Consider the following 19784-nt stretch of genomic DNA (forward strand, 5'->3'; position numbering starts at 1 on the left):
AAGTATAACTAAGTAAATTTAAGAAGGGTTATCTTATTAGTATAAATAAATAAGCTATAGCTAAAGTCCTTAATATCTTTAATATTAGTTTTATAGATTAAGTTATTTAGTTTAGCTTTACTTAGCTTATATATATATTTAAAGAAGGGGAAAGATATTATATAAAGTTATTATATATATAAGAGGATATAAGGAATAAGCTTAAAGCTTTATTTAAATAGGTAAGTTCTTATACTATAGCTATAAGAACCTTTTTAGCTATAGTAGTAAAGAGTTATACTATTAAGTTTATACTTTTAAGTATAAGTTTAAGTTATTACTAAGCTTTAGCTACGTTATAAATAATACTTTTATTAGTATATTTTACTACTCTATTACTTATTTACTTACCCTCTTCTATTAGGGATAAATTAAGCTAAGCGTTAATAACTAGTTATACTAAGATTTATTTATTTATTTTATTAAGATTAGGTATAAGTTAAAGTGCTACTATTAGGTTTTAGTACTATAAAAAAAAAGTATAGAGTGAACTATAATACCTACTTATATAGGTTAACTAGACTACTAATATTATATATATTTTAAATTAAAATTAAGTTATTAATATTACTTATATAATAACTTTTATAAAGATCTATAATAATTATTTAATAAAATATTTAAAAACTATTAAAAAGCTTAATAATAATAAGAATTTACTTTAAGTTTTAGCTCTTTTAGAAGTAATAAAAATAGTAATTATAAAACTAAAGAAGTATTAATTACTATAAAAATAATAATAATTCCTTTATATATCTTTATTATTCCTCTCTTTTATATTAATACTAAATATATTAAATAATAATTTAAGATTTTATAATATTTAAAAAGTTTATTTTAGTTTATTAAAAAAGATTATTAAAGTAAAGTTTATTTAGATTTATATTTAGAATTATTATAAAGATATTTTATAAAACTTAAAAGCTAATTTATATAATACTTATAGATCTTTTTATAATTTAATAGCTTTAATATTTTCAAACTTTAAGAAATATATATATTATTATACTTCTTATATTACTATAATAACTTATTATAATAATTATTATTATAATAATCTATTATAATAATTAATATAATAATCTTATTATATTTATTATATTAATATACTTCTTTAGAAATAAATAGAATCTTTATTTTAAAATAAATATAATATTATTTATAATTTCTTAATAAAGTATAAATATTATATTACTTTTCTTTTTAAAATATTATTAAATCTATATAAAGTTTATTTATTAAGTAATTAATTTAAGACTTCTAAAAAAACCTAAAAATAAATCTAAAATATTATAGTTTTTATAATATAGCTTATAACTATCTTTATACTATCTTAAGTTCTATTTCCTTTAAATAAATATTTAACTTTAGCTAATATATTTATTACTATATATATTCTAATATAAAACCTAAAATAATTTTCTATTAACTCTTTTTTATAATTTATAATAAGTATTAAGATTAGCTTTTATTCTTTTATCTAAAGTTTATTATTTCTAAAAACCTTATACTTTATAAACTAAATAAAAATTAAAATATATTAATTTATTAAATATTTAAATATAAAGTTTTTAATGTTAAGGATTTTTATATTATTATCTATAAACTTTTTTTTTTTTTTTTTTTTTAGAGGTTTAAAGGTACTTCCCCCTCTATTTAATTTATACTAGAGGGCTTAAAGCCTTAATACTTTATACTAATACTTAATATTAAGCTATATACTACTAAGAAACCCTTTATAAGAAGAAAACTTAAGCTATAAGCATAGTATATAATAAAGCAGATAGTATATATATATAATACTATATAATAATTAGCTAGAGGCTATTAATGCCTTACTATATATATAGGTCCTTTAAGAGAGAGACTTACTTTTTATAATAAGTTTTTAACTAATTAGAAGAAAGGAAAAAGGGTTCCTATAGCTAGGATTAAACTAACACCTATATATTTAGGTAATATATAAGCCTACTAAATATATACTACTACGCTATATAGGTTTATCTATAAACTTATTATTAAATATACTTAAGATATTATTAATATTTTAAGTAATTATAATAATACTTAAAACTTAATAGAATTAGAGTTTTTAGATTTAAAACTTATTAAACTATTTAGCTAAATCTTAAATTTTATAAATAAACTAAATTAAATTTCTTAAATATTATTATTTAGTTTATAGATATTATAATAAAGTTTATAAATTTATAGAAACTTCTTATTATTATTAAATTAGAGAAATAACTAGATAATAAGAAAATAATTAAATAATTAAAAAACTATAAAAAAAATAAATTATAATAATCTTTTATTATTAGAAATTAATAATATATTATAATAGTATAATTTATTTCTTATATAGTTTTAATATTTTAATTTAAATTTTAACTCCTCTTTAAACTTCTTTTAATATATTATATTTAGAAAATAAACTATTACTTAGAACTTAAATTATAATCTCTACTTTATTTATATATTTAATACTTAAATAAGAAGGTTTTATTTATTACTTATATTTACTTAGTACTTACCTAAGTATCCCTCTATATTTATAGACTATATAGGTATATACCTATATAGATATCTATAGATAGTTTAAAGCCTAGATAGAGATAATAATAGAGATAGCAGATAATGATTTCAGCGCGAAGAGCTATTTCGAGACGCTTGAGGACAAGATATCGACGATGGAAGATATCTATGAACTCCTTTAATCCTGTTTAAAGGAGGTTAATCGGAACGACGCAGTATTCCACGCATCTCTGTGGTGTGTCCTCTACTAAATGGACTCTGACCAGCTTGGTGGAGTATGCGACGAGCTGCGAGAGCTCTGGCGTTGTAAGGATATAAAGGAAATCTCATTTTACATGGGACGTTTTGAAAAAGCCTCCATTGCCTTCGAACGATCGCTTCACATCTGTAAGCAACCTCTTGCCTGGTGGCTGCCCGAATCATGCTAATGAGCTTTCCAGTTCATAAGGCACATGACCTTTACGAAAGTCTCAATGGGGATGAGAAGAAGAAGCGCTGTGACCCCAATGCGGTACGGGATGTAAGTGTGATTTCCCATCTCTTCTTTCCCTGTCTCCTCTTCCCCAGGCCTCATCTCCCATTTCCGTCCCCTACATCCCGCTCCGTCCCCACTTCCGTCTGTCTCTGGCTTTGTCTGTGTCTCTGTCTCCGTTCCTGTACTCCTTATGCCTTCCCCTAGGCCTATCTCAGTGGCCAAACCCTGTTTTTCTTTGCTAACATTATTATTCCACAGGCCCTGAACTGCGACGACGGGAAGTGCGTCCTACTTGGAACGGCGGACCCGATGGCTTGCCACATAGCCCCCTTCGCAATCAAAACATTCTTGTCAGAGTTAACCCGCATTCCTGACTTGTTTCCGGCGGGTCTCTTGCATAGAGTCCACAACAAGGTACAGTCCGATGATAACATTCTGGGCACAACTCGCAACGTCCTCTCCATGAATACCCAAATGCGGCAGTACTGGGCAAACGGCCGCTTCTCTCTGGAGCCCTGGGGTGAACCTTATCAAGAGACGACAGAAAGACGTCGGACAGGCACTGGCGGTTTGTGGTGCCAGGAAGTGCGCTTCCACTGGATGAGACAGACCACGATCAACATGCAAGAGAAGTGGGACGGGAGAGGCCAGAATCTCCGCGATTTGCTTCCCCCGCACCTCGGCAGATACGACCATTGGAGCGCCAAGACGGGTGCGTTGATTCGAGACGGCGAAGTTATTGCCATTAAAGCCAAGAACCGACTTGACCTCCCCGACCGCGACTTTCTGGAGATCCGGCATCGTCTCATCTCGGCTTGGTCGATGGCAGCAGGGGTTGAGCCGAAGAACTTCACATTCGAAGACGAAGGTCCAAAACAGCCGCGGGTATAAGGAATTGGAGAGGGTGAAATTGACGAATGATAGCATTTCCAGTAAATGTCTTCAGTTGATGTATCTGGCGTCTTATTTCCTACCGAGCTTTGCCATCAATGGGGTATCTTCAGTATCCTCACGCCCTTCTGATCTCGCGGTTATCCTCAACCTCGGGTGCTTTGCTCGCCGCGCCCTCAGCCTTCATCCCGTCACACCCAAATACCTTGCCCGCCGTCTCCTCGGCCTTGCCATACCCCTGTGCTGATGCGTCGCGCTGCTGGCCTGCAGCCTTCATCGTGGATGCAGCGTGCGCCTTATCCTGCTCGCCTGAGGATTGCCAGGCGTGGGAGCCCGTGATGTTGCCAATTGCAGCCTGGGAAGATGTCAACATCTGGCGACGCAATGATGTCACTTTGTGAAAAAGGGAGGCTTCTTACCTCCGCAGCGCCTTTGATGTACTCGGCGTGGCCAGCGACAAGGCCGGGCTGTTGGTTGTTGTTGTTATCGGAAGACATCTTGAAATGGTTTTTTGAGAGTATTGTTCAATCGATCGCAGTGAACTCATTTGGGAAACCTTTAAAATGAAAGCTACTTTGATCGCCTTTTGAATGATGTTGATGGTGATACATTGGTGCAAGGGGGCTTGACCCAATGACGTCAAGACATCGACGTCATCGTTCGGGGTGGCTGCATCACATGATGTTCGCGCTACAGCTGAGCTACTGACAGCCGCCAGGCTAGAACTCTAGCAGTACACGGACAATGGGCTATGATGGTGTTCATCCCGTCGGGAATCACAGTTCGATCATGTTGGATAACTCAAAATGTTGACATTAAATCCTGCAGCGGATTTGCAGCGAAAGAACTACTTTTAATACGAAAATCTAAATGACCGAGGGTATCTCTTCTTAGACCTGCTCAGAGTGAGTGGCCTCTCTCATGCCATCCTTCTTATCCTCCACAGCAGCAACGCGGTCCTCGAAGCGCACACCAGCACTGCGGCTGCGCCAGGCAGGGATGTCTGAGTCGAAGAGCACATCGATCTCTTCCAGCGTCTTGCCGGCGGTCTCGGGGTACGTGAAGAAGATGTGGAACGTCATAGCAAAGCAGAAAGTGCCGAAGATCATGTAAGTCTTCCATTGGATGTTGGTGAAGGCCGGCGGGACGAAGAAGGCGAGGGCAAGATTGAAGGCCCAGTTGGAAGCCGCCGCGAGACCGACACCCGTGGCGCGGTACTTGAGCGGGAAGACCTCGGCGGCGTAGATCCAGCCGATGGGCGCCCACGTGAGGCCGTAAACGCCGACGAAGATGTAGCAGAGGGCGATGACGGCCTTGGCCGGGGGCCCTTGGATAGACCACTTGAGAATGTCGTTGCCATCGACGGAGTCGACTGCGTGTCCGTATGAGGCCATGACGGCGCCGGTGGTGAAGTGGATGATGCAGCAGATGATGGCACCGCCGATGAGGAGGGGACGGCGGCCGAGGCGGTCGATGATGGGGAGGATGGCGCCGGTCGTGACGAGGAAGATCACATACTGGATGATCGAGGACGTGAGGGCGACGTTACCGCTCTGTGAAAGTGTTAGAGAAGAGGATGCATTGATGAAAGGGAACGCTTACCATGCCGGCCATGTTGAAGATATAAACGAGGTAGTAGAGCATCACATTGCCTCCGAGCAGCTGTTGCCACACCTGCACCGAGCACCCGGCGAGAGTGCGCTTCCAGATCTTGGGTCCGAAGAGTCCCAAGACGCCGATGTTCTTGGACTCGGCGGCGACACGGGCGGCATCCTTGACCTCGTCCAACTCGGCGAGAACTACGGGTGACTCGCGGTCACCGCCGCCGTGCAAGTGGGCGAGAACCTCGTGGCATTCCTCCCAGCGGTCCTTCTGGCCCAGCCAACGGGGAGACTCGGGGAAGAAGAATAGGGCGATGCCGAGGATGAGACCAGGGATGCCCTGGACGCCCCACGCGATGCGGAAGGCCTTCGGGTCGTTGGGCATGGAGACGACGCAGCCGTAGGAGATGAGATACATGATGAGGATGCCCCATTCGATACTCCACTGCTGGATTCCCACAATACGGCCTGCGGATGTGTGAGATTTCTGTGACTTTAGACGGATGATGGTATGCGGGATGAATTACCTCGAATGCGGGAGGGAGCCAGCTCAGCGAGGTACACGCAGCATTGAGAACTTGTAATGCCGATGGCGAGACCGCTGACGATGCGGCCGACGATGAGGTGGGCGACGTTTTGCGACGAGCATTGGAGGACAGCGCCGATGATCCAGATAACGGAAGCGATCTTGAGGGCACCGCGACGGCCCAACGCGTCGGCGAGGAATCCGGCGACGAGGGCCCCGACGAGGGAGCCGCCGGACATGGAGGCGGTGATGCCGCCCTGCATGGTCGAGGAGGGGTGGTTGAAGAACTCCATGTAGGCCTCGGAGCCGATCCAGGCGCTCATGGAGCTGATATCGAAGCCGAAGAGCATGCCGCCGATGGTGCCGAAGGCGGCGAGGGCTAGAAGACGGGGCAGGTTAGTACGTACTGAACGTGTAGATTGGGTCGTGGTGCTTACCGTAGATGTTCCATATGCGATACATGATGGGTTGTTTGCCTCTGTGAGGTCTTGAGAACGCTAGGTGGTTCCTTTGTTGTCGAAGTGGTCAGGTGGACGGGAGAATAGCGCGATGAAACGCTGTCGAAGACGAGAGGCCGTGTCTGCTCAAACACGAGATCAATTCAGAGGGGTATGAGAAGGGGGACGGATGATTATATAGACAACTGAAGGTGTCCCGGTGTAATACCACCGGTTGACCGACAAATATCACCGAGGAGCCAAATCAAGCCCGACAGCACAGTCCCGGGAGCCAGTTTTCTTTAGTCGGCGTTTCTCTCTCTCCAACACAAGCCACACCCCTGCTCACCAGCATGTCGTTGGTTGTCGCACGCGGGCGGCGGTGGAGCCGGCATCAGGCGCAGACGGTATTAAGGCGGATACGGTAAGGCATGGCCCGTCGCGCCATGGGGGACGAACAAAAGAGCCAGAGCCCCATTGTCTGAAGCCCATTTCAGGGAGCGGTAGAACGGGCTTAATCATCTGGTTTCTTTAAGCGCACGTATGAGAGGGCGGGATTGTGGGCGGGTCTGGGGCGCGAACGACGTCATGTACGGGCGAGGAAGCCAAGGACATGGCCTGGTCCGGCTTTTGAGGTTGGGGGGTTCGGTCTGGGGCAATTGACGCATGGAGTCTGCCCTTTTTCTCTTGTTAGTGCTGATTTGAATTATTGCTGATGGAAAAGTCCATGTGTCTGGGATGTAAGCGAGGTATAAAAGGCCATAGTTCCCGGGAGCAAACAGCGAGAATTTAGACAAGATTCACAGATTCAGCGCCTCCAAGTGCCTTCGATGTTTTCTCTGCGTGTTGCCATGTGAAGTGTGTAGAGTGGAGCGTGAGGGGAAACGAAGGGGCCGGGGTTATGGAGAGGGGAAATGCTTGGGGGAACAGTGGATGGACTTGGGGAAAATTGGGGAACACGAGAAACAGAACTTCGGACACTGTCGATGAGAAGAGGCCAAATGGCGACCTTTGCGCCCGACATTCTGTCTGACACGCTTTATCCGAACCAGTCATCTCTTCAGGTTTCTGATGGTGTTTCGCTGGGCATTTCATGGCTGTTAGTTCGTATTAGTGCCACTTACTAACAATTATCACTTGGTGTCTTGGACGTCTTCAGAATGTTGGAGAAGTCACTATGTACAGTAACCCTTCACCCCCTTTGGTGTGCCTTCCCGGGCAGGAATCGTGTGGTGGACCAGATGCCGTGGGTGCCTCGGGAAGATTGGGGCTCAAAGGCACGATCGGCGTCATCCTTTACCCAGAGAGGCATGGCGCCCTCCGCGACCCGCACCTGTGATGTCCGCTTGTGGCTCCCCAGGAACAGCTGCCGGGGTTCGTATGGAACACTGCGAAGGGCACCACGCCAACAGAATGCAACTGGAGCGCGAAACCTGGCGTCATTCTTGCTGCTTTTTTTGCTGTTTGACTGCCATTTGCTTGGCTTGCTCCGGTTGATTCCGGTTGGCGAGGATGCGGCGTGCAATTGCAAGCATAACGGTGATACGTTCCTGCGCAGGATCGGCATCTGTCCGAATCCCTTCATATTGCTCCTGGCGCTGACTACGGCTCGTCGTCGCATCCTGCAGGCACAGACTTTCGTCCTTGGGGTGAGAGGGTGTGTGGCGATATGTCGGTTGGCAGCTGTCTACATCTCTGTCAGAAACTCACGACAAGACAAGCTGCAACATTCAGGCAGAAAAGATCGGAACCATAAAAAATGCTTGTTTCTGTGCCAATCCTAGAGAAAAGGGGTTCAATGGTTGCGATCTTCTTTTGCCTGAATGCACTGTACCGCGCTTGTTCCCGATGTTATGGGCCCCAAGACACACGATAGACAACGACCGGTCTCGCCCCAAGGTTCACCTCAAGTCTAGAAGAACCCAACTGCTACAACGCCGCGCGGTGCGGAGGAAGCTTTTGCATCCAACTCTACAGGCGGCAATGCGTTCTTCTCGGCACTTGGTCGCGGTTCATCCCCCGTGGGGCCGGAGCACACCAGGAACCACCACACCAGGCACCCATAATTCTGACTTTGAAGAGATCAAACAGACGCTCTGCACGGCTACTCTTTTTGCCTCATGTTTTTGCGCTCCAATGGCGTGTCGACGGGTCGCCGGTTGTACTGTTAATGCTCTGGATTCACTGCCGCCGCCCGCGCTTAGCGTGTCTGGCCCGGCGCCGTGGAGAATTTAGCCGTCCCGGGATCTCCCATCGAGCGCGTCCGGCCTCGGGACCCACTGCCGACCAGCGTCGCATTTTGCTCGGCTCTATCGGCGCCACCCCGGCTCGGCGCACCGCAGGGAGGGCGGCGGTCGGCTCTGATTAGCTCGGTTTTGAGCGCTCGGTTTGAAAAGTTGGTGGTGTTGAAGTTTGATTGGCCGCACTCCGTCCATTCACAGTCAGCCGTATCATTTCGATGAAGGCCTGGTTCTGTCAAGAATTAAAACAGCTCGGATGATTTCCATATCCTAATCCTCAGTATTTGCAACCGAGCCTATGATATCAAGCTACATAATATTCCTCTTAACCAACGGTCCCGTCCTCTGACTCTCAAAATCTCCCCAACCACGCGGCCTCCGCCTCACAAGCCCAGAGTAGAACCACGTTCCCATGGTGTAAACATCATAGGTCGGCAGCCCGGTCACCCTCTGCACAGACTCTCCAAACGGCGGCATCTGCGTGCACTCGAGCACGAACGCCCCGATGTCAGGGTGTTCGTCCATCAACTCCTTCGCGGCGGCAATCATCTCCTTCTCGATGTCGTCGAAATTGTACGGGCCCTTGCCGGTGACTAGCAATCGCAGAGAGCCGCCGTCGGGGGCGCCGGCGATGTGGCACCGCGCGGCGTGCTCTTTTGATATGCCGAGACGCTCAAAGTGCAGGGACACCAACTCGCGAGCGTTGTAGGTGATGATGCCGATCTTCTTGGATGGCGGCAGCCAGGCGAGAATGCTGGGGATCTGGATTAAGGAGGAGGTGGCCACTGGAATCGGTAGCCTCTCAGCTAATCTGCAATATTTGTGAGTCTTCATTAAACATACGTTCAGGTAGGAAATGTCATGCCAACTTACAATGGCTGGGCCATGGCTAGGAAGCCACAGCTGGTGAGGATGCCCACGGCCCCGCGCTCCGCCAGCTTCTTCCCCGCGGCGACAAAGTTGTCGATGAAGGCATCGTCGTATGCCACCTTCGTCACGAGCTGATCTTCCCTCGATCCCTCCGCCAATTCGCGAATCACGGGGAACGCCCAGGTGTTTTCGTTGAAGGCGTCACCGGCCGGGCGATAGAAGAAGCACTGGACGGCGATGAAGCCGATAGGCGGCAGGGAGGCCTGGTCTTCGGGGCGGTAGTCCGTCATTGTCTCCGATGATCTGGGGAACAGACTGGCGTGTGGCAATGAGAAAGTCACGTGTTCTATTCCGCCCGTTGGATGTTTTGTTGGCTTGACGATAAGACCATTCTACCTTTATCGGGCGTCTTTATCAAGGAGGCTGGTTTTATACAGCATCATGGTGCTGTGGCTCCTACAAACCAGCGACCACTCAACCGGAGGAATCCGAGCAACCGCCAAATCAGCTTCGACGCTTTTATCATGGTACTGCCAAACCCCGGAAATCGCCATGCTTACCCCCTGTGTTGGGTTGCAGTTTGGAGGAAGTTGATGTTGGGATCGGCCAGGTCGGCCGTTGATAAGACCCCACAATCCGAACGGCACCTTATCTCGACCACCTCTCCCGGTGGACAATTCGGATTCTTATATCCGTCACCTACCCTCCTCCCGCCATGGGTTGGATAAGATAGCCCGTCTTCACTATCTGGAGCTGGGCCAATCACGCTCCTGTGTGGTACAATGGCAACGAGGGATTCTCAACAAGCAAGACTCAGGAAGCGGGGTTGTATGCCATTCTACCAGGCTCGGTTTGTCCCGGGGAACATGGCTGTTTAGTTCCCCTCACGTGCACAATTTTTGAAGGTCGTCGGGTTCATCCGAGTCTTATCTTGACCTCACGCAATAAGGCAGGGTATGGGAGGTTGTGTTAAGAGCGCCGCCCACCGGCGTTGACGGTTCATGGGATGAACACTTTGATGGTTCTGGACAGCTTTGTCTGTGCGATTTTGGCTCCTCCTTGCAGCTCACAGTCTAAGCTCGCAATTGAATTTGCTGCCACAGCACCGCGTAGCCAAAATGGGTCTGAAAGATTCGGCGCTCGCCAAGTACATACGGAATATCAAGACGTCGCCGAAGTCTCTCATCGCGAACAGGCAGCTGATTTGCACTTCGTTGGTGTTTGCTTTTGCGGGCATTCCACTGTGTGAGTTTTCGGAATTTTCTTCCCATGCCTCATGTGCAAACCCATATTCCTTACGAAGCTCTTTACGGGACAAAACAGTGAGGCCTCAAGACCAGGTTATTAACGCAATATCCAGGCTGGGACCAGGGCTCCTCCGCAACGATCCCCTCCCTCCCCGGCTTCCAGCATGCCTTCGGCATAACCTCCGCCACGAACCCGGGCCAGGTCTCCAACTTCGTCTCCCTAGTCTACACCGGGGCCGGCGTCGGCGCGGCCCTCACCTACTTCATTAACGACCGCTGGGGCCGCCTCTGGGCTCTCCGCATCTACTCCGTAACATGGATCATCGGCCAGCTCATCGCCGTCGCCTCGTCCGGTAACCTCGCCGCCATGTACGCCGGTCGAATCATCGCCGGCTTCGGCATCGGGCCCCTCACCGTCATTGGCCCCGTGACCCTCACCGAGATCGCGCCCGCCGAGACCCGCGGGCTCATCACCTCCTGGTTCTCCGTCATCATGCTGCTCTCGCTCACCGTCGCCGCCTTCGTCGTGCTCGGCTGCTTCGGCATGGCCCCCAGAAACGTGCAGTGGCAGGTACCCTTCTTCATCCCCTGCGTCGCCATGGCCCTCGTTGTCGCGGCGAGCTTCTTCGTCATGGACAGCCCGCGCTGGCTGTTCCTTGTCGGGCGCGACGACGAGGCGACGCAGACGCTGGTTTCGCTGCGCGGGCTGCCGCTCGAGCACCCGCGCATTCAGTCAGAGCTGCGCGAGATCACGGAGAGCGTCGCCAAGGAAAGAATTGCGTTTGGGGAGGCGAGCACGTACTCGCTGAAGGGACTAAGGGCCGTGTGCCGCGAGACGTTCCTGGTTCCGGCGAATCTGCGGCGTACGCAGCAGGCGTTTCTGTCGTATGCCCTCGCGCAGTTGTCGGGTGCGAATAGTATCACGACGTATCTGGTGCCGGTGCTGAGTCTCATTGGGGTCAAGGGGGGAACGACGCATAGTTTGCTGTATGCGGCGCTGTACTCGATGGCCAAGTTCTTTTATACGCTGATTGCGAGTTTCTTTTTCGTGGATGCGCTGGGGCGGAGGAACAGTTTGTTCATTGGCATTATTGTGCAGATGCTCTCGCACATTTACCATTGGTGTTTACATCAAGTTCAGCCACGAGGGGCCAGTTTCGCAAGGTGCTGGACAAGGTGCTCTTGCGGCTATTTTCTTGCATGGCTTCGGCTACGCTGTTGGTACGTCATGCACTGTGAATTCTCCAGAGAAATAGTCGTGCTAACACGAATTTCCTACTTCCAGGCCTCTTGATTCTGCCGTACATCTTCGTCAGCGAGCTGTGGCCGAACCAGCTCCGGTCTTTCGGCGCATCCCTCACGCAATGCTTCCATTGGCTCTTCTTCTTCGGAGTTAACAAGGGGGTTCCTTCTCTTCTCGAGAGCACCGACCAGTGGGGCGCGTTCCTCTTCTTCGCCGGCTGGTGTTTCTTGGCGCTCCTCTACGTATTCTTCACCGTGCCGGAGACTGCGGGCGTGGACCTCGAGAAGATTGACGAGCTGTTCCAAGGCCCATGGTTCAATCAATACAAGAGGACCAAGGCGATGGGCCGAGATGTGGAAGTACTCGAGTCTGTTGAGTCGCGAAGCGAGAGCGAAGGCGTTGATGTGTTGGCATCTGGGAAGAAGTGATCTGGCGGGAGTGTTGTCGTTAGGGAGTTGCACAGCACTGGCAGAAAGACGAAAGCATCCCGAGACCGTCATATTCATAATTAATGGAAGAAAATGGCCAAGTCACAAATATGAATGGATCTCATCTTTCATATCACGACGGGACACAAATCAGTGTTTTGTCAGCTTCTCTGCGAAGAGACATCCGTCTATACTCTCGAGTGTGGAAGTCTATCCAGAGACCCTCTTGCTGGTATGCATCCGTAATCTACTCATCCTCAAGCTCTCTTGGGCTCTTCTTTGGTCTTGTCTTATCGGTTACACAACTATCGGGATCGCGTCCGCATCCTGGTGGACCTCGAGCCTCGCGGGTTAGAAGTTCCTTGCCAGTCTTCCGAGTTACGCCTTCCTTAGACATCACTGGAGCACCCAGAACCACAGCCGGAGCCTGGGGTTACTGCCTTCAGCGTCTGTAACTTTGGTGGGGTCATGATACTTACCAAGCTTAGGCCCAGGTTAAGGGCAAACCTAGATGCAATTGCTTCAGCAGCACTGAAGGTAACGAGGCCGAGCAGAAGGATGGAGGGCAACTTCATTGTGGTGTTTGAATCGAGTGGTTCCTGCCAGATCTGACCTTGTTCAAGCGTTCGAATTTTGACCGTAACGTATTTACAGACTTTGTCAAACGTGGAAATTGTAAGCTCACGTTGGTGGCTCCGTGAGTGCTTTATACATAGCTATGTGGCCACGATTCGTGATGCGAAAGCAGAACCATCAGTCTGCTTACACTTGAAACAATTTCAGCATCAGCAATTCTTTGCTCTTTTTGTAACAATTAGCAAGAAATCGCGCCTAATCACGATCGTGGTTTATCCGAGCTTTCACTAGTTTGCCTAAACTCTATCTTAAAACGCAATTTAGGTAGTCGCACTCGCGTACGGCAAACCCATCACGTATTTCCCCGTAGGATACTAAGGGTGCGCCCGTTCGTAGAGGGTCTTACAAACTCTATTACCACGCACGCGAGTCGCACCTTTCACTTCCTAAGCTCACTACCGAGCTTCTGGGATCGCGTCCGGCGGCTAAAACATGAGACGAAACAACTGTACAGCGAAAGCCCAGTATCTACCGAAACCAAAGTGCAGTAATTACAGAGGAAGCAGCCATGCATTTACAGTATCCAACACGAACCGGGGCTGTTGAAGTTGGACTGGACTGTGCTGTACGTATCAACTTGCTGTGAGGTATCGAAGGTTCGAACTAGAGAGGACACTTTAGATGAACTCGGGGGCTGTAATCCTAACTGGGAAGGAAACCATCGAGCTTCGAGCTCCGGACTACGCGATTCCCCAAAGACCTACCCTAACGCCGCTTATGAAGCACTGCAAACTTCCCATAAATGGCCGGCTTGTTTCAAGAGAATCTCGTTCATTGCATTGAGTAGTTTCGTGTAATTCACTCGGCACTTGCATCTTAGGGCGCACTATCCCCAGCCTTCTATTCCCCTACACTTCCTAAGAACGAGTCAGCGAGCATGACCAGCATCGAGAGTATCCCCGAAAAATGGGCTGCGGCCTGGTCCGACAACGATTCAGCCGCTTTCGCAAAGTTGTTTGCCCCACAAGCCGTGTACACCGACCACGCGCACCAGCTCATCACGACCAAGCTGGAGGATCATCACAGGGTCTGGCGGAACGCCAACCCAAACTTCAAGGTCATTGTCGATCCGTCGACGCCGATCTGGTGGGCTAGAAATAACTCCGATAACGACAGGAAGCAAACGAGCTGCAGTTTCAGAACCATCAACACCGGGACCTTTATGGAGTCGCTGCCAAGAAAGGTCGCTTCGGGCAAGAATTGGTCTTTCGTTGCCATGGTGCATTTGGTTGTTGAAGACGGGCTGATCACGCAACTGAACGAGTTTTATCGGGATAGCTTTGACGAGGGAGTCCCTGTAGAACAATACGTACGCCGTGGTTAAGTTGCTTCTCCTTGATGATGACAGCATAGAAACTTGACTGCTTGTATCACATTATGCCATTCGATACGAAGTGATGTGCAAAATTCGACTCATGAGACCCCAGGGGCGCTATGCTGAAAGATATTAGGCTGGATTTTCAATGCTTACTACGTGACATTAACATCTGCATCGTCGCACGCTCCCTAGCTCCCTCCATTTCGACATTCCAGCTTGTCTCCCTCATGACAAGAGCTTACCCGCTTCTTTGGCGTCAGGATCAACCAAGTTACGGTATACCTCAGGTCCTCGTCCGCCGTTCAGAGCGTGCACCCTAAGCACGTCGAATCGAATCCGCATGAGGTATCTGTCGGGAAGAAGAGCTCTGTTGTCGGCGAAGATGTCGACGATGCGCCCATTTTCGATGTCCGCGCCCTGACGACTGCCTGCAAATGACAGGATCTTCTTGAAAATCTGACTTAGAACGCGACGGGGGGCTGTGTCGTTTGTAGGGGGCTTGGCCAAAATCGCGGTGGGATGCAACGCAAAGTCAACCTTGCTCTCTGGTCCCGAAAGATTGGTGCTTGGGAGCCAGTGGAAGCGGTATCTGGCCCCGTATACGTTACTCGGCAATGTCTCCCCACCGTCCTCGGTCATCTCATATACGACGAAGTCAATGTTGTCGTCCAGTGGTTCTAGCGCAAAGAGACCTTGGTCCCACAACGAACTGAGCTCTTTGCTAAGACATAGTATGTTACTTGGTCTAATTAGAGTGTTCTGAATCTTGTCCCTGGTGCGGTACAGCCTCCTCCAATCCCATGCATGGTAAAGCTTTTCTAAAGCTCTGGGGAGCGTTGGATTGGCATTCAAGGCATTGGGCGGGAAGATGTAGCAGGGCGAGGCGGCGGGGGTCTTAGTCACCACACAGGCGGAGCCGTCGCGGATGCTTACCTGATCGAAGGCGCTGATGGCTTGCCTGCTGTGTACAGGTTGTGTCTGACTTTGGTCAATGACTGTGCGCTGTTAGCAAATCGCCGACAGAGAACCAGGAAAGACATACAGATCAGAGCAAGCCTTGCCGTTCGGCAGGCATTCTCTGGGAGGTGTAGGAGCACACCTGAAAACGCCTCTGGTTGCCGCAGGTCCCCTGCAATTTTCTCAAGCCTCCATCGGTCGATAGTCCAGAGTACACTCCAGCACTGTGCTTGCACTAGAGCAGCATTCCTATCTTCAAAGCGAGTAATGGACTTGATGGATTTGGATATGCCATGAATCAGGGCACCTCGCTCCGAGGAGTCGTCGGCGGGGGGGAAGCTGCAGCTGGGATGCATTTTTGGTCCCTATTCACATTGACAAAAACCAATTGGCGGATAACAATTTAGAGAACGTGGAGCTTTTTCAACATATCGAAAGGAGGCTTTTAAGCTCAGAGTGTGGAGATCATGCTGGGGGTTGAGAACCGCCTGTGTTGCTTCTCCGCTAGTGGGCTTGTGCATTTCTCCTGGTCAAGAGCTTGCTTGGTATGTCTTCCACCAGCGAGCAACAAAGGTGGCATCAAACCCAATATACCACTGATTCCCCCTTATGCAGAGTCATGAAAAGACCGTGATAGCCTTCTGTACTTCATGATGACCAAGATCAACGCCAAAAATGTATCCGTGTCGTTGAAATCCTGAAAACCGCACCCAGGTGCCGGCTGAAGCGGTCCAAAGCTTAGACACACACAACGTAAATGCCACGTAAACTCCCTGCTCCTGTTTCCAGAAAGCTTTTCCAGAGAAAATCAGATGTTCCACAAATAGTGCTCCAGCTTGGCGCCTTGATCCACCTCTATAAAGAACGCCCATGCTGCAGCCGTGGGAAGCGAGAGATTCTGAAGTATTTTCTCCTTGTGTTTGTCTCCGGAGAACTGTACAATGAACCCAAGCACGACATCAACCAAGCCAGATCCCTTCACAATGTGGTTGTCTGCAACCAAGTGGAATTCGACGCCCCCGCCGTTATGCTGTCCCTGCACGATGATGCTGAATCTCTCCAGTACTGCGACGCAAGTAGTGAAGACTTTGAACATGTCGAGCCTCGCCGTCGGAAGACGACCTCGAAACTCTGGTAGCACGAGTTTCTTGGACTTGTCCATGATGTCAAACACATTCGATTTGCCTGCCATGCCTCTGATCCTTGATCGCACCGGTTCGGTACGTGCGAGGTCAGGACTTTCTCCGAAGACCATCGCCAAGTATTCGGGATGCATGACGTAGTCGTTGGCAATCTGGTGTCGGAAGACGGTCTCGAGTTCTCCAACTCTGACCGTCTGGATCAGCTCGCGATGAAACTGGGATCCAGCATTGTGGGCGTCGCCTGGAACCCCTTTGTTATTCCTCTTAGTGCCCCACACAGCTCTGCGATAGTGAGAAACGTAATTATGTGTGGGTCTGCTGCCGAGGAAGACTGTGTTGACGGTAAGATCGCAAAGATCTTCCATCAGTTGAATCTTTTTCATGCCGAAGGCTGACCGTGTGAGAGCATTGTAAAGATGAAGAGTGCTTGGGACAAACTCTGTGGTGAAGCAAAGTGCCGCGCCTGCGCTTCCGGCTTTGTAAAGCATCTCCAGCATGTGACCTCCTGCAGTCCAGGGGGCCTGGTGATAGAGGTCAAATGCTTTCTCGCGGAGGTATGCACCTAGTTGGTCATAAAGCTCCTTCTGGAATACAATAGGCATGCTGTAGTAGCTCAGGTCACAAGCTAGCTTCTCCAAGCTGCCGATGGACGAAAGGATGCTCTTCTGCATGTCCTTTGCCAACAAAAGTGACTGTAAACGGCAGTTTTGCTTGTTTTGCTTGCCGTCCGGCCACAGAAATGCCTCATAGCTAGAAAGAAATATGTCCATACCGAGAGCCAGCTCCAGAGATGCGGAATTGTGCGGGTCGGAAATATTTTCCAGAGCCAGGGGCAGAATGAGTTCAGAGGGACAGTCAAGTACCTGATCCCAGCTTTCTAAACCCGAGATCGCGCGCCCTTGAATGACGTCTCTCTTGATGTTCTTGAATATCTCAACGACAGCCCATATCCGGAGCGGTTCAGCATCACGATCAGGCTTCAGCATCTCGGTTGGTGGGTCTCTCAGCGGAAGGAGAAGAGACGGGTCATGTGACATGAGTTCATGGTCCGTACCCAGCTTCACCTTCAGCTTATTCGAAAGATCTTCAGAGAGCTTCGACATGCTGTGGTGATTGTTGATAGCGTTCGAAATGATGCAGAAGTGGATTGCGCCGGACATGTCAGAGATTCCGAAACCGGCGGCGAGTTTGGGATGGTCGGTGAATAATTTGTGTGCCCGCCTGCAATGAGCTTCGAAGCGGCGGCTTGAGCCAAGGTATTTGCCTTCGAACCGTTTTTGAAGTTGCCGAAAGATCAAGCTGGTGAGCCAGGAGGCAAGTGGAATCGGAAGTATTCCCTTGGCAGCGTCGGTCCAATATTGTCTCACCTGAGACTTGACTTTTTCCAGATGCTAGCAAAGTGGTCAGCTAAATGTAGACCAAAAGAGCAGAAGGACGATGGCTTACTTGAACTATGGCAATTACTTCCACAAGCTCACTGAGTTCGTCGTCCTCGAGCATAGACTCAAATGGTGCCACGACGGCATATAGACCTTGGGGCGGCAAAAAGGCGCGCTTGGAGATTGTTGAGGTAGGGTCGAGGCTATCACTATCACTATCAAGTTCGTTGGCGAGAGTGGCAAGTGAAGCAAACGCGTTGGTACTGTGGCCCTTGTCGGTATCGATAGCCACAGCAGCTGGGGCAAGGGACGTGGCCATGAAAGGAGTCAGAATTGACAAGGTCTGTTCAAGCCTATTGTCTGCAGTTAGCACGAAAAGTTGAAATCAGATTTGAACTGAGAGAACCTGACCTTTGGATGAACACTCCGTGATTGACATCATCGGCACCCAGTTCCTCGTAAATCGCAAGAGCCTCCCGACGCTTCAAGATGGCGTTGCGGAGTGAACTGATGATGGAGGCGGGGACACTGTGCTTGTTCTTCTTCAAAGTCTGCGATAGAGCCTTCGCAGCTGTCAGCATGCCCTTCGTGGTTCTGGGGACTTTGGCTGGCTTCGGAATGAGGCCTTCATGCTGGGACCAGAGCCAGTCCAAGAAGTAGTCGGTTGAGATCTTGTAAGATCGGTAAGTCTCCGCGAAAGAGTCGTCTTCCTCGGAAGACATCTCGAATGCTGGCTAGCGGTGATTGGGGAAGGTGACAATCGTGGACCACATCCGAGTGATGAGAAAGTGATGAAGTGCAAGTGATATGGCGAGTTGTAGGCGAAGGAAGTTACGGAGCTGTTGCAGATCAAATGATGTGGAAGAGGGTGAAAGATTTCTGGGCACGTGAGAATGGTGTGCCCAAGTTTGGTCCAGGTGAAAATTTCTCCGGCAGCAGAGCGGGAAGGAAGTCCTCGGCCGTGCCTTCCTAACAAAATCCGGGATCTCGACAGCAGTTGAGCAAGGTTGTAACACTGACAGGGAATGAGACAGAAACTCGCAGAGATGTGTCACAATAGGCATCTATCCAGTCTTTCTCATGTCCGTCCTGGGTCTTTGTTAAGGTAATCCCAAATGCAAGAAACAAAGCCACCCACACCTTGTTCATAATCAATGCCAGCAGCCCAGATTGATCCACATCTTTCTCGGCAGATATCTTCAGAGTATGGGTCATGTTGCATTCTTCGTAAGTTACTGGTACAAAAGCGAATCTATAGTCCAACAGCATTTCCCCAGTCCTTCCTGGTGTACGCATGTCCTCAACTGTCTACCTCCAGAACGACTCATCCAAAGGCCCCCAGTAAGCAAAGTCCTCCACGATCAGACCTTCCAAAGAAACTATTGGAGAGTTGCCGTCTTATCAACAGATTCGAATGCCTCGGCGGCGGCATGGAGCATCTGGACGTCCTGCAAGGTTTTCCCCATTTTCAACATTTCTGGTTCACTGACAATAGCCTGGAGAACGGTATCGGCCATTATCGCACCTTTGATTGCTGGGCTTTTGGGGTTGCCCGTACTGCGAAGGTTTCGGTAAGTGCTTGGGTGGATCTGTCTGCTGAAGTCTCTGAGAATTCGAGCACATAGCACGAAAATGGCAAAGTAGTTGACTCGTGCAACAGGACAAGGGCCCTGCAACTCTGGAAGTAACTTGTCCTTAGCGTTCTCGATGTAGCTATAAAAAGGGCTGTCCCTCGCCATTCGAACCCCCTCCCTCGTCGCAGGGCTTGGGTCGGCACTCATTGGCAGGTCGTACAGCTTGCAAAGAACGATTGGGGATAA

General features: G+C 48.4%; 7 protein-coding genes across 7 annotated transcripts; 2 read left to right on the plus strand and 5 right to left on the minus strand.

The window, feature by feature from the left end:
- Nucleotides 1-4058: 4058 nt before the first annotated feature.
- Nucleotides 4059-4437, minus strand: CGCS363_v005737 (uncharacterized protein; the record flags this gene model as incomplete). The annotated part of the gene is made up of 2 exons (XM_036637586.1): nucleotides 4059-4295; nucleotides 4360-4437. The coding sequence occupies 2 exons, from the start codon at nucleotides 4435-4437 to the stop codon at nucleotides 4059-4061; spliced, it is 315 nt and encodes a 104-aa protein (XP_036498663.1).
- A 393-nt stretch (nucleotides 4438-4830) lies between these two features.
- Nucleotides 4831-6529, minus strand: HGT1-8 (High-affinity glucose transporter; the record flags this gene model as incomplete). Its single annotated transcript, XM_036637587.1, has 4 exons — nucleotides 4831-5493; nucleotides 5543-6009; nucleotides 6069-6446; nucleotides 6505-6529. 4 exons carry the CDS (start codon nucleotides 6527-6529, stop codon nucleotides 4831-4833), a joined length of 1533 nt encoding a protein of 510 aa, XP_036498751.1.
- A 2485-nt stretch (nucleotides 6530-9014) lies between these two features.
- On the minus strand, nucleotides 9015-9904 carry ALMA1 (Dimethlysulfonioproprionate lyase; the record flags this gene model as incomplete). Its single annotated transcript, XM_036637588.1, has 3 exons — nucleotides 9015-9020; nucleotides 9132-9555; nucleotides 9618-9904. 3 exons carry the CDS (start codon nucleotides 9902-9904, stop codon nucleotides 9015-9017), a joined length of 717 nt encoding a protein of 238 aa, XP_036498750.1.
- Nucleotides 9905-10732: 828 nt separating this feature from the next.
- qutD-12 (Quinate permease) lies at nucleotides 10733-12532 on the plus strand (the record flags this gene model as incomplete). Its single annotated transcript, XM_036637589.1, has 4 exons — nucleotides 10733-10859; nucleotides 10975-11938; nucleotides 12003-12082; nucleotides 12147-12532. The coding sequence occupies 4 exons, from the start codon at nucleotides 10733-10735 to the stop codon at nucleotides 12530-12532; spliced, it is 1557 nt and encodes a 518-aa protein (XP_036497164.1).
- A 1513-nt stretch (nucleotides 12533-14045) lies between these two features.
- Nucleotides 14046-14492, plus strand: CGCS363_v005741 (uncharacterized protein; the record flags this gene model as incomplete). The annotated part of the gene is made up of 1 exon (XM_036637590.1): nucleotides 14046-14492. The coding sequence occupies one exon, from the start codon at nucleotides 14046-14048 to the stop codon at nucleotides 14490-14492; it is 447 nt and encodes a 148-aa protein (XP_036497165.1).
- Nucleotides 14493-14711: 219 nt separating this feature from the next.
- Nucleotides 14712-15799, minus strand: CGCS363_v005742 (uncharacterized protein; the record flags this gene model as incomplete). Its single annotated transcript, XM_036637591.1, has 2 exons — nucleotides 14712-15481; nucleotides 15529-15799. 2 exons carry the CDS (start codon nucleotides 15797-15799, stop codon nucleotides 14712-14714), a joined length of 1041 nt encoding a protein of 346 aa, XP_036497162.1.
- A 452-nt stretch (nucleotides 15800-16251) lies between these two features.
- Nucleotides 16252-18686, minus strand: CGCS363_v005743 (uncharacterized protein; the record flags this gene model as incomplete). Its single annotated transcript, XM_036637592.1, has 3 exons — nucleotides 16252-17976; nucleotides 18032-18317; nucleotides 18376-18686. The coding sequence occupies 3 exons, from the start codon at nucleotides 18684-18686 to the stop codon at nucleotides 16252-16254; spliced, it is 2322 nt and encodes a 773-aa protein (XP_036497729.1).
- Between the last annotated feature and the right edge of the window lie 1098 nt (nucleotides 18687-19784).

The sequence above is a fragment of the Colletotrichum siamense genome (assembly GCF_013390195.1).
Source record: "Colletotrichum siamense strain Cg363 chromosome Unknown KSG_Cg363_contig03, whole genome shotgun sequence".
NCBI lineage: Eukaryota > Fungi > Ascomycota > Sordariomycetes > Glomerellales > Glomerellaceae > Colletotrichum > Colletotrichum siamense.